The sequence below is a fragment of the Aspergillus glaucus genome, assembly GCF_001890805.1.
Source record: "Aspergillus glaucus CBS 516.65 unplaced genomic scaffold ASPGLscaffold_11, whole genome shotgun sequence".
NCBI classification, from domain to species: domain Eukaryota; kingdom Fungi; phylum Ascomycota; class Eurotiomycetes; order Eurotiales; family Aspergillaceae; genus Aspergillus; species Aspergillus glaucus.
This window is the reverse complement of record NW_019170463.1, coordinates 631,527-644,523: the sequence shown is the minus strand read 5'-3', so window position 1 is coordinate 644,523 and position 12,997 is coordinate 631,527. Positions and strand designations below refer to the sequence as shown.

The 12,997-nt window shown below is 50.3% G+C and overlaps 4 protein-coding genes across 4 annotated transcripts; 2 read left to right on the top strand and 2 right to left on the bottom strand.

Annotated features, from left to right (window-relative positions):
- Window positions 1–189: 189 nt before the first annotated feature.
- ASPGLDRAFT_82622 (transcription factor domain-containing protein) lies at window positions 190–2,663 on the bottom strand (the record flags this gene model as incomplete). The annotated part of the gene is made up of 2 exons (XM_022550174.1): window positions 1,899–2,663; window positions 190–1,851 (listed from the first exon to the last, which is right to left on the bottom strand). Exons 1-2 carry the CDS (start codon window positions 2,487–2,489, stop codon window positions 190–192), a joined length of 2,253 nt encoding a protein of 750 aa, XP_022400657.1. The 5' UTR covers window positions 2,490–2,663.
- Window positions 2,664–3,593: 930 nt separating this feature from the next.
- On the bottom strand, window positions 3,594–3,854 carry ASPGLDRAFT_126809 (putative TOM core complex subunit Tom6; the record flags this gene model as incomplete). The annotated part of the gene is made up of 2 exons (XM_022540677.1): window positions 3,594–3,647; window positions 3,726–3,854. The coding sequence occupies 2 exons, from the start codon at window positions 3,852–3,854 to the stop codon at window positions 3,594–3,596; spliced, it is 183 nt and encodes a 60-aa protein (XP_022400656.1).
- Window positions 3,855–4,196: 342 nt separating this feature from the next.
- ASPGLDRAFT_127339 (beta-catenin-like protein 1) lies at window positions 4,197–6,399 on the top strand (the record flags this gene model as incomplete). The annotated part of the gene is made up of 9 exons (XM_022540716.1): window positions 4,197–4,223; window positions 4,274–4,328; window positions 4,389–4,624; window positions 4,688–4,794; window positions 4,852–5,086; window positions 5,136–5,229; window positions 5,292–5,806; window positions 5,861–6,263; window positions 6,317–6,399. 9 exons carry the CDS (start codon window positions 4,197–4,199, stop codon window positions 6,397–6,399), a joined length of 1,755 nt encoding a protein of 584 aa, XP_022400655.1.
- A 214-nt stretch (window positions 6,400–6,613) lies between these two features.
- On the top strand, window positions 6,614–11,032 carry ASPGLDRAFT_150446 (DNA-directed RNA polymerase II core subunit RPB2). The gene is made up of 2 exons (XM_022542148.1): window positions 6,614–10,483; window positions 10,534–11,032. Exons 1-2 carry the CDS (start codon window positions 6,885–6,887, stop codon window positions 10,694–10,696), a joined length of 3,762 nt encoding a protein of 1,253 aa, XP_022400654.1. The 5' UTR covers window positions 6,614–6,884; the 3' UTR covers window positions 10,697–11,032.
- The last annotated feature ends 1,965 nt before the right edge of the window (window positions 11,033–12,997 follow it).

Genomic DNA, 12,997 nt, shown 5'->3' with positions numbered 1-12,997 from the left:
TCTTGGTTTGGTTCAGTTTGGTTTGGGTAGAAATAAAAAAGGTTTGCTTGATAAACATCATATCATGACTGTAGATATAGAACTTGCTGCTAACTCCACCAAGGAAAAAAGCAGAAGGAAAAAAGATTAAAAATTCCTAACGAATATATATACATCCAAACCGAAAGTTACATACCACAAGAATAATGACTACAACCCCAAATCCCTATCCAAATCCCCCGTAATATCCCCCGGTGTCATATGCGCATGCCCCGACCCCGACCCTATCCCATTACTCCCATTCTCCGGCGAAAACGGCCACGCATCTCTGCGCTCATTCTCAAACCCCGGCCCACCATAGTCCGAATCAATGCCCCCGGCTAAAAGCTCTTGTGTCCAGTCAATTCCATATGGTTCGGCATCGGTGGGAGAAACATTCTGTTCTAGATCTGCGGGTGTGGCGAAGTCGAAGGGTGGGTTTGGGAGGTCGAAGGAGAGGAAGTTTGTAGGTGGGGTGTTGAGGTTTAGGTGGTCGAGGTTGTCGTTGAAGTCGGTGTATGAGTTATTGTGGTCTTTTTGGGAGGGGGTTGGGGTTGGTGCTGTTGGTGAGGGGGAGGGTTTGGTTGCTGTTGCTGTTGTGGATTGGAGGTCGGAGACGGTGCTTTGTTTTCTGTGCTGTTGAGTTTGTTGCTGGGCTCCGGTCTCCTTGTTTGGCGGATTCTCCGGATTCTCTTCGAGTGAATCACTCTTTTGCCCAGAGTCAGAGTTACTGGAACTGTACTGCATGATGCGAAGGAAGGTATTGGCGTTATCGGATTGCACCTTCACAGCAGCCTCGATATTAGCTACTTCCATATCTGCTGCTGGATATATATCCTTCAAGCCCTGCAATACTTGGACACATCTCTGGAAGTTATAGAGGCTTGTCTCGCGGACTGTTGGGTTATCTGACTTGGAATTCGTCAGGTGTGCAACGGCAGCGGGCAGGATGACAGTCACGCCTGATTGGGGAAGAAACCGGGTAAGGTCTAGTTGATTCAGGCCTTGGACGATGTGCGTGATGCCTAGAGCTGAGTTGTGCATCTTTGCGCGTGCAGTATTCATCAGCTCTTGACGTGCCTTCGACTGATCCTTCTGGAAGTTCGTGGCCCATGGCCGATATAGCGCGCTGATAGTAGCGTGATGTAGCATCTTCAACATAGCACTATGGAGTAGTAGGACATCTTCGCCCTCTCTAATATTGTTCCTGGACTCTGGGATGAATTGAGCATCCTTGGGGAGCCCGTTTAGCCAGGACTCGAGTTTCTGGCTACACCGCGCCAGCTCGGACTCGGATGCCAGTCTCGGAACCAAAGTGATTGTTGTCCTGGTAGTTGTCCCAAACTGGCATTGGGAAGGGGCATATTGAGCAAAAAGCACTCTGCCAATGCACTGGCAGAGCCTAGCCTTTTCGATGAACATAGTAGCCAGGCGTTTCTGATGGGAAACATCCTCCAGCTGGCGACAATGAAACATCGCAGTGACAGATGGATGGTATGTCTCGAAATCAAAGTCATCTAATTTCAACAACGGGACATTACTCGTCCCCTCGTTAAGTTGAGTCGGGCGCCGTAGTCCCATGGCTATTAAGCGGTCTCGCGAATAGAGACACCACCAAAGGCGTGTTCTCAGCCGTTTGGTGCTTGGGTCCATGTTAGGAGCAGAGGTAGGGTCTCTGTTTAGCCCAATAGACTGCGCTTGCGTGTTGCAAACCCCGATCCAATCCCAGATATCTCTTCGGGGGTGGTTGGCGTGGTCTGACCAATATGTCATGAGCAGGAGAGTCTGGATGATCGCGATGCGATCTTCCTCGCAGTCTAAGGAATATAGTAACTACAATGGTTAGCAATGGCGGTTATTCAGGAAAAAAGCAGACGTACCCTTAATCGTGTATAGAACGCATTCCGCGCGCTTTTCCTTGTTGTATAACCAGCATCGTGGAGATGCTTGAAGTCGATAAAGGCAGTTGCCACGAACATGACAGCTTGAAACAGCAACAAACTGATATTACCGTTTGGATCATTTTGAGCAATAGAAAACAGAAACTTTTGAAGATTCAACACCGGCATGAAGCTATGCACCCATTTGATATAGCACCGCAACAGTTCATTCCGCAACCCACTCTCCGGTATCGAAAGCGCGCCTCGAATGCGCAAGAACTCCAGGTCCTCCGGCACCATCCGCGAGGGCAAGGGTTTCAAAAAGCGCGGTTCATCATCCAAGATGGCTATCAGAGGGTCGAATTCGGGATCGATCAGGTCCTGTACAGCAGTAACCATGTTCGCCAACGGTAATGACGGCTGCACCGCTCGATTCCCCATTGTTCGCCATTCTCGCTCTGGTCTGGAGCTTTGAAGCCACGGCGCGCGAGCGTTGAAGTCCAAGCTATGGTTTCTTTTGGCTGGTGGTTGTTCGCCATCGTCATCGTGGTATAGATCGGCGTCTAGGGGCTTGCGCTTGGCGGCTAGCATCTTGGAGATGGCAGTAGGATGGCCGCTATGGCAGCTGGCAGATGAGGGATTCAAGCATAAAAGTAGCTTTGACGCCTGTCATATAGATAGAGTGCGAACTAAACAGGAGTAGTAGATGGCTGACACCGTTATTCCGGCAGTACCAGAAGGCGGTGTTCGGGACTGATCTCCCCCCCCCCCGCGAATTGGTTGATGGCGACGAAGGTTCATGGCAGTCGTTCACGGGAAGTTGATCTATTGTGAAGAGACGATAGAGATAGTCACCATGTTATCCGGATTGGGTGTATCGTGCTACGGGTCAATGGGGATAGCGGATGGAGAATGCGCTGAGTGCGGAGCTACTACTTAACGATGCTCGGCCCCATTAGTTTGATAGTTACTACGGGCGTACATCCGATTGGATTGCTATGCACGACCTAGTGTAAAGAATGTAAAATGTGATTGGCGCTGTCGGGTTTTGCCGTATATATATATATACACCCTTTGGCTGTCTGTAGTTGGATTGGCGTATCAGGAAGACTACGGAGTATAACAATGCTGATCCGGATGGCTGAGAACTACTACTCAAGAGCACGAGGTTGCTCGAACCAACATCGACAACTCAATGTTTCGTATTGCGACGGACCGGAGGTCTTCGCAGGTGCTGTTGGAGAACCGGAAAGCAGCCAACAAGCTCCCAGCCGAGGGAATCGACTCAAAGCAAGAAGCCATGACCACACTCCAATGCATCCATTGCATACGCAATCTCAATAGTCGTAATATCGAAGGGGCCCCAAATAAACGTCGTAACAGATTCATTTCATGAATTTATACTGACAAAACCGTCCACATTGAGATCACCCAAGACGCATGTGCCCGTAAAGCAAAATATAATACACGGATTCATTAAAAGAATTCGAAACAGATAGGAGATCGAAGGCCGCACGGTTCTTTTTTCGACTTCGCTAATCGCTAATCGTCCGATCCGGTCGTGAAAGATTCATAGCATGTCGACCCAAGGTGTCGGGAAGGGGTTTAGACACTTCTCACATCAGTGAACAAGACCGATATTTTGAGATTCGTGAACGGATGCTAGAAAAGGAACGCAGTGAAAGGTTGGTCGACTTACGGAGGGACGAGCAGCTCGCCGAGGCTGCTGTGGAAGAAAGCGACACCGGCCTATAGAATAGACGTGTTAGAACCCGTTCAACCATTGCCTCAGAAGGTACGGCAACAGTTCAAGACACTAGTACTTACACCAAAGACCAGGAGGCTTCTAACAATGGTGGCGTTCTCGGACGAGGTGATTTCATCGTAGAGGCTGCCGACGAAGCCCTTCTGAGGGCGACCGCCGCCAGAGACGACAATGCGCTGGTTGGGGGCCATATTTTAATGTGTATATGGGACAAAAGAGTAATAATGGTAGACAAAGCTGTCAGTGGAGGTTGGTTGAATAGTACTGACGGTCGAGAAATCTTTCGAGCCTCTGATGCTTGGCACCGATTGCGTCGTTAGCTTTCCACGGCACCCGTACAAATCTCCGGATCAGCGCGACGAAGCAGTAGGAACCACGCGGACACATTTGTTTGTTCTTTTCTAGAGATTAATTACGGATCGCGTCTATCACTCAAGCGCATTCTTGTCTGTTTTCACTCTGTCACTAAGGGCTCTTTTGCGTATTGGTGGTGCATTGAACGGTCAAATCGGCCTCAAACTGCGGAAGCCGCAATGACGAACGTCGATGAGCTCTTCAAGGTGTGTGAATGCGATTGCCCTTAATTACAGTCTGTGTCTAACTGATATAGAAACCCCTGTCGATAGGAACCGGAAAGCGCAAATTAGAACCGGCCCACGACCCAAGTATGTCCTGCGACCTTCCTACGTTTTCGCTATGATGAGTGCTAATGCGCGCTGTGATAGACGAGCTCTATAAAGCGGCCAAATTAGAATCCAATGGAGATGTGAAGTCGAAAGGAAAAGCGCCTATGGTGGAAGACGAAGAGGAAGATGATGGTGAAGCTGGCCCGGAGCTGCCCCCCGATTTCGAGGAGGACGAACCAGACGATGAAGAGGGACGATTCTTCGGCGGAGGAATGGAGCGCCAGACGGCAGACGCAATGCAGTATATCGATCAACAGGATGCGGAAGAAGGGCAAGTGGTGGTATGTGTGAAGTTGAATGGATACGCTGGCCTAGTCTTCGTACTGACGCTGTTCTAGCCCGAGAAATTCGACTCTGCTTGGGTGCGCCGGTTCGCGCTCAACTTTGAGAGGAAGATATCCAAGAATGCAGAGCTGCGAGGCAAATTCGAAAATGACCCTCAGAAGTAAGTCGCAATGCACACCCCTCAAAGAATACAGGTGTACTAACCCTCTTCTTCCAGGTTCATGGCATCTGAGGCTGATCTGCATACGGAGATCAAAAACCTGTCTATCCTATCCGAGCGCCCAGAGTTGTACGGCGAATTCTCGAAAATGGGATGCGTCGGCTCTCTGATTTCGCTGCTATCGCACGAGAACGCGGACATCGCTATAGATGCTATTCAAATTATCAGCGAGTTGACGGATGAAGATGTGGAGGCGGAACAAGAGCAATGGGATACCCTCGTTAATGCAATGGTGCGCAGCTCAATCCTCCCTTAATTGCATAAGCTAACGGGTTGTTCAGATGGACGCAGATCTCATAGAACTTCTAAGCCAAAACCTGACCCGATTTGACGAAACATCCGACATGGATAGGTCAGGAGTGTACTATGTGTTGGGTGAGTGACAAGTCATAGTGTTATATGTCAGGCTACATTTATTTGCTAACCTTGTGAACTAGGTGTGTTCGAGAATCTGGCATCGCAACAGTCCATTGCAGAGAAGATTGGTCAAGACTCGACCATGCTGTCATGGCTCCTATCCCGCGCACAGAAGAAAGAGGTACCCGTGAGCCAGAACAAACAATATGCTGCTGAAATTCTGGCAATATTATTGCAATCATCTTCCAAAAACAGGGAAAAGTTCCTTGGTCTTGACGGCGTGGACACTCTCCTCCAACTTCTAAGTCAATATCGCAAACGCGATCCTGAAAAGGACTCCGACGAAGAAGAGTACGTGGAGAATCTGTTTGACTGTCTAATTTGTCTTGTCGACGAGGATGCTGGCAAGAACAAATTCTTGGACGCCGAAGGAGTTGAGCTTGCACAGATCATGCTCAAGGAAGGGAAATTTAGCAAGCAGCGCGCTCTGAGGGCTTTGGACCATGCATTAGGTGGAGTGGGTGGTGCACCTGCCTGTGACCGATTGGTGGAAGTAGCGGGTTTGCGTACAGTCTTCGGAATGTTCATGAAAAAGGTACGTCTGGTTTTCTATTGCCAGGGGCAGAACACGGTGACTAACAGCATGTAGCAAGAGAATCAGAATATAGAACACCTTCTAGGCATCTTTGCCTCTCTTCTGCGGCTTTTACCCGGAGGCTCCGCAGCACGCATCCGTACCCTGGCCAAGTTCATGGAGAGAGAATACGAAAAGATTGACAAGCTGGTCAGGCTCAGACGGGATTATGCCTCGAGAGTAACACCGGTTGAGCAGGCCATCGAAAAAGAGAAGAACAACTTCGACAAAGAAGAACAAGAAATCATGGCACCCGAATGGCTTTCGCGACGCTTCGATGCCGGTCTCTTCTCTATACAGCTCATTGATGTCATTTTGGCATGGCTTGTGGCCGAAGATGATGGGGCTAAACAGAAGGTGGTTACGCTTCTCAAGGACCGTGACGAAGACTTGTCCCTGATCCGAGGGACACTGCAAGGTGAGTTACTATTTGTACAATTGGTCCCTACTTTCCAAATGCTAATCGTTCAGAGCAAGTCGAGGTACTGTCGGAGGATGGGCCTGGGCAGAAGGACCATAAGGAAATGCTTGAAACACTTCTGCAATTTGTTTGATAACTGCAGACGGGAAATCTATCAAGTCATGTATAATACAACTACATAAACCCAATAATTTCCATCTTGAAATGTAGTCATCTTAGTAAGCATAGAAGTCACGTGTTATTACTTCCATTCTAGGACTAGCGTGTACCCGGCGGTCGAGGCGCTAGTGGCGGCTCAACAGCGCCCGGAGAAGGACAAGCATCCAGCTCTGCTCCATCCTCACCGTCTCGTTTGGCATGGGATCTGGGATTTTCCGATTCAACTGAGTCCCAGCTTGCTGATCCGTCGTTAGTGACTTTTTAAAACTTTGTTCCAGCTGGTGAACCTGTCCCTGTCCCAGCACCCGGACGGATCTCGAAAGAGGGATCTTTTCACTGAGCGCTTTGCGCCCTTCTGCGCTCATTGATTATTCACATCTACCTCTCGACTTTCTTCATTTCGCATTTATTTTTATTCTTTATTTATATTTTAGTTGATCTTTTTCTATACTCGTCAAAATGGCCGACTACGACGACGCCTACGAGGAGGAGTTTTACGATGATGAGGAGGGAATCACGTCGGAGGACTGCTGGACCGTTATTTCGTCCTTTTTCGACACGAAAGGTCTAGTGTCTCAGCAGCTGGATTCGTTCGATGAATTCGTCTCGTCGACGATGCAAGAGTTGGTGGAGGAACAAGGCCAAGTCACGCTCGACCAGACGCTTCCGCCCTCCGAAAACGAAATCGACCCCATCGTTGTCCGTCGCTATGAGCTCAAATTCGGTACCGTGATGCTTTCAAGGCCCTCCGTAACTGAGGGTGATGGTGCAACCACGATTATGTTGCCGCAAGAGGCTCGTTTGCGAAACTTGACATACGCCAGTCCGCTTTACCTCGGAATCACGAAGAAAATTATGGAAGGCCGGGAAAAGGCGGTAGGCGATCGGGATGACGATGAGATGGGAGATGACGACGAGGACAGGAAAGCGCGTGGTACCTTCCTCTCGTGGGAGCAGAAACACCTTCCGGAGGATCAGGCCAAGGAGGAGACTGTCTTCATCGGAAAGGTGCCTATTATGCTCAAGTCCAAGTACTGTATTCTCAAGGATTTGAGTGAACAGGCGCTTTACAACTGGAACGAGTGCCCCTACGACTCTGGCGGTTACTTTATTATCAACGGAAGTGAGAAGGTTCTTATCGCACAGGAACGGAGTGCCGGTAACACCGTTCAGGTGTTCAAGAAAGCGCCGCCCAGCCCTACGCCTTACGTTGCCGAAATTCGAAGTGCTGTTGAGAAGGGCTCGAGACTCCTTTCGCAGCTTTCTCTGAAGCTGTTTGCCAAGGGTGACAGTGCCAAAGGTGGATTTGGACCTACCATTAGGTCTACTCTGCCCTATGTGAAGGCCGATATTCCCATTGTGGTTGTTTTCAGAGCGCTGGGCGTGGTTTCGGATGAGGACATTCTTAACCATATTTGCTACGACCGCAACGATACACCAATGCTGGAGATGTTGAAGCCGTGTATTGAGGAAGGTTTCGTCATTCAGGACCGTGAAGTCGCTCTGGACTTCATCGCCAAGAGAGGATCTACTCAGTCGAGCATGAACCATGACCGCCGTGTCCGGTACGCGAGAGAAATCATGCAGAAGGAGTTCCTTCCCCATATCTCTCAGAACGAGGGAAGTGAAACTCGCAAGGCTTTCTTCTTGGGTTACATGGTGCACAGGCTCTTGCAGTGCGCTTTGGGTCGGGCTGATCCTGATGATCGTGACCACTTCGGAAAGAAGCGTCTTGATCTTGCTGGTCCACTTCTTGCAAACCTCTTCCGGGTGTTGTTCACCCGTGTCACCCGTGACCTTCAGCGGTACGTGCAAAGATGTGTGGAGACCAACCGTGAGATATACTTGAACATTGGTATCAAGGCCAGCACCTTGACCGGAGGTTTGAAATACGCCCTGGCCACGGGTAACTGGGGTGAACAGAAGAAGGCGGCCAGCGCGAAGGCAGGTGTGTCGCAAGTGCTCAGTCGATACACATATGCTTCTACCCTATCGCATCTTCGTCGGACAAACACCCCGATTGGCCGTGACGGAAAGATTGCCAAACCGCGGCAACTTCACAACACTCACTGGGGTTTGGTGTGTCCTGCAGAAACTCCGGAAGGTCAAGCTTGTGGTTTGGTCAAGAACCTGGCGCTTATGTGCTACATTACCGTTGGTACGCCCAGCGAGCCTATTATCGACTTCATGATCCAGCGAAACATGGAAGTTCTCGAGGAGTTTGAGCCTCAAGTGACGCCCAATGCCACCAAGGTCTTTGTCAATGGTGTCTGGGTTGGTATCCATCGTGACTCTGCTCATCTGGTAAACACCATGCTTGCCCTGCGTCGTCGCAACATGATTTCGCACGAAGTTAGTTTGGTTCGGGATATCCGTGAGCGTGAGTTCAAGATCTTTACCGATGCTGGTCGTGTTTGCCGGCCGCTGTTCGTCATCGACAATGACCCGAAGAGCGATAACAGCGGCTCGCTGGTGCTCAACAAAGAGCACATTCGGAAGCTGGAGGAAGACAAGGAATTGCCCCCTGACCTTGATCCCGAAGAGCGCAGGGAACGCTACTTCGGATGGGATGGTCTTGTGAAATCGGGAGTTGTGGAATACGTCGATGCAGAAGAAGAAGAGACAATCATGATTTCCATGACGCCCGAAGATTTGGAAATCTCGAAACAGCTCCAGGCCGGTTATACTCTTCCCCCGGAAGAGGATCCCAACAAGCGTGTACGGTCGATTCTGAGTCAGAAGGCGCATACATGGACGCACTGCGAGATTCATCCGAGTATGATTCTTGGTGTCTGCGCCAGTATCATTCCGTTCCCCGATCACAACCAGTCGCCCCGTAACACTTACCAAGCAGCAATGGGTAAACAAGCCATGGGTGTGTTCTTGACCAACTTCGACCAGCGAATGGAAACAATGGCGAATATTCTGTACTACCCACAAAAGCCGTTGGCGACAACACGGTCGATGGAGTTCCTTCGGTTCCGTGAGCTGCCCGCAGGGCAAAATGCCATTGTCGCCATTGCCTGTTACTCGGGATACAACCAGGAAGATTCCGTTATCATGAACCAGAGCAGTATCGATCGTGGTCTCTTCCGCAGTCTTTTCTACCGTACATACACCGACACGGAGAAGATGGTTGGCTTGACGGTTGTTGAGCGGTTTGAGAAGCCGATGCGCAACGATACCCTCGGTATGCGAAAAGGTACATATGACAAGATCGATGACGATGGTATCATCGCCCCCGGTGTCCGTGTTTCCGGAGAGGATATCATCATCGGTAAGACGGCACCCTTGGCTCCTGAAGCGGAGGAACTCGGTCAAAGAACCAAGTCGCACACCAAGCTTGACGTGTCGACGCCTCTGCGTAGCACGGAAAGCGGTATCGTGGACCAGGTCCTGGTTTCCACCAGCAATGACGACTTGAAGTTCGTCAAGGTCCGTATGAGGACCACAAAGATTCCTCAGATCGGTGACAAGTTCGCTTCCCGTCACGGACAGAAGGGTACGATTGGTATCACCTACCGACAAGAGGACATGCCGTTTACTCGGGAGGGTCTGGCCCCTGATCTGGTCATCAACCCGCACGCCATTCCATCTCGTATGACCATTGCCCATTTGATCGAGTGTCAACTCAGTAAGGTATCTGCACTACGTGGATTCGAAGGTGATGCGACACCTTTCACCGACGTCACAGTCGACTCAGTCTCGCGGCTGCTGCGTGAGCACGGTTACCAATCGCGTGGGTTCGAAGTGATGTACAACGGCCACACGGGCCGTAAAATGGTTGCGCAAGTGTTCCTGGGCCCGACATACTACCAACGTCTGCGACACATGGTCGACGACAAGATCCACGCGCGTGCTCGTGGCCCCACCCAGATCCTGACACGACAGCCGGTGGAAGGTCGTGCCCGTGATGGTGGATTGCGTTTCGGAGAAATGGAGCGTGACTGTATGATTGCTCACGGAGCCAGTTCGTTCTTGAAGGAACGTCTGTTTGATGTGTCGGATCCGTTCCGGGTGCACATTTGCGACGACTGTGGATTGATGACTCCTGTTGCGTAAGTTTTCCTACTCCCCTGTTACTATGGATAATGGCTGACAGCTGCAGGAAACTCAAAAAGGGATTGTTCGAATGCCGACTGTGCAACAACAAGCACCGAATCTCGCAGGTGCATATTCCGTATGCGGCCAAGCTTCTCTTCCAAGAGCTGGCGTCGATGAACATTACCGCTCGGATGTTCACCAACCGCTCGGGGGTGTCGGTGCGGTGATTTCTTCCATCCCCACATTCACCACCATAATCATGATAATTTCGCACTTGTTTATTTTGCTTTTGTGGCGTCCAGCGGGTTGCAAGATGGATTGTTTAGTTCTCTTCTACACTATTTACATACATTACAGCAAGCAATTGGGGGATGAAAATAGCCAGCATGTTAGGGATTATTGGGCCTGGACTTTTTGGTGTTGATTTCTTCTGTCATATTGTTGTATCTTTTCTTGTCTTCGACCCCTCCTCGATGTAAAATAAGCACACGATGCAATGCACTTATGCACGTTATGCATGTTCTTCAACAAGATGCACCATTTATGGCCAATCAAGGTCCTGGGTTTACCGCCAGACAGATATGGCCCACCGTAGTAGCCCTACGACAGACTCTGATTGGGGGATCTCAGTGCAGACAATGGAATCATTCCACCAATTAAGAGATCTAAATACCCGCCCAGCACCTGTCGGACCCTCCATCACCAGCGGGGAATCCTTTTAAACCCTCTCGTTGGCTAGGCACTCTCCACTTCCCGAGTGTTGCCCAGAATAGCATCAGCAGCCAGTACCGTATCGTCACAATACCGGTACCGTTGACATGACGGGCGCCTCTTAAAGACAGCCGCAAACCTGCATCTCATTTTCTCTTTTTTCTCTTCTTTTCTTCAGCAAGTTTTGTTCTTCTTTTTTTTTTCGAGTTGCCTTTAGTTTGGAGTATCCTGGTTGCACTGGCTGCATCAGGTTTTTTTTTTCTCTTATTTACTATATTCTAATATCCAAGACCACTTCCCATATCAAAAATCCCCATACATTATTCCCCCAGAGCTGTGCTCATTACCCTTTATTTTATTATCATCTTTTCAACTTATTATTTGACTCCTGACTATACAATTTATTTCCAACATCTTGACATTTGCGTTGCTGGTCGACGTGTGTTTCTGTTGGCTCAGCTCGATATACTGACTATACTTAACTTCCTGCTCGATAATTCTATTCGCCTTCTCGCTTCTGGACCGGTTCCATTAACGAGAAGTATTCGTGTGTTTGTTTCATCTCGACTCGATCTCAATTTACTCGTTCAGCCAATTTCATTGAATCTGCTCTGGTAGCGTTTCAGTCTGCGACGAACGAACCCTAACACGGCACGAATTTATCAACACTCCGAACATTCTCTATAATATAATTCTATTGAATCCTTTGAATTTACGAAAAAAAAAAAAAAAAACTAAAGAACAAAATGGCCGCCGTTCAGCTCAAGTTTAACCTCCGCACTTCGCCTAACGTCAAGACCGTGCACTTGGTCGGTTCGTGGGACCACTACGATCGCCAGATTCCTCTCTCCAGGGATTCGTCCAAGCCTGGTGCGTGGGTGGGCAAGTTCCGGTTTCAGACGTCGATGCTCAAGTTGGGTGGGAGATACTGGTACTACGTGAGTTGCCATACAACCAATTTGTATGAAGCGGGATGCTAATGATGGACAGTACATCATGGATGGCTACCAAGTCTCCCACGACCCTGCCGTCGAATACACCGTCGAACCCACCACCGGCCGCAAGCTCAACATCCTCGACGTCCCCTCCGGCAAGGCCACCCCCTCAGCCCCCAAAACCCGCCGGGAATCCGAGGACGTCGCCAAGGGCCGCGCCCTCTCCCCGTCGCGCATCCACCACCCAAAGCCATCCAAGCCCTACGCCTCGCGCCAGCTCCGCGAAGCAGACTTTGCACCCACCATGGATGACCTCACCCGCCGCTTCGCAGGCTCCCGCATGTCCGACGAGTACTCACCCTACTCCTCCCAATCGTCCTACTCCAACAGCCCGCCCAGCTCCGCTGGCTCCTCGCTGTCCTCCCGCTCCTCGGGTAGCACCTCTCCTTCTTCGCTGTCGTCCATGAGTGACCCGCCTACGTCCATCTGCCACTGCGAGCGGTACGGAATCACTCGCAAGGGAGACCGTGTCAAGCTTGACTGCGGGGGAAGCCGGTGCGGATACGTGACGGAGTCGAGCGAGGCTAGTTGCTCGGAGTCGGATAGTGATGAGGAGTATCGCCAGGCGAAGGCTGCTGTGCGCCGTCAGGGTATTGTCGTGAGGAGGTAATCGAATCGAGTGCACACTGTTTCCCTTGTTTCTCGATTTCAATCTACAATTACGAATACGATGGCCCGTGGATGATAATCCAGTGCACGTGGCAGCCAGAACACAACCCGGCCCGGCCGGCTTGGCTATATTTGAGCCGTTATGGCCACCAACAGTTTCGCATGATTACATGCGCAGTCACTCCTTTGACTGACAGGTGACAGTTACCTGCA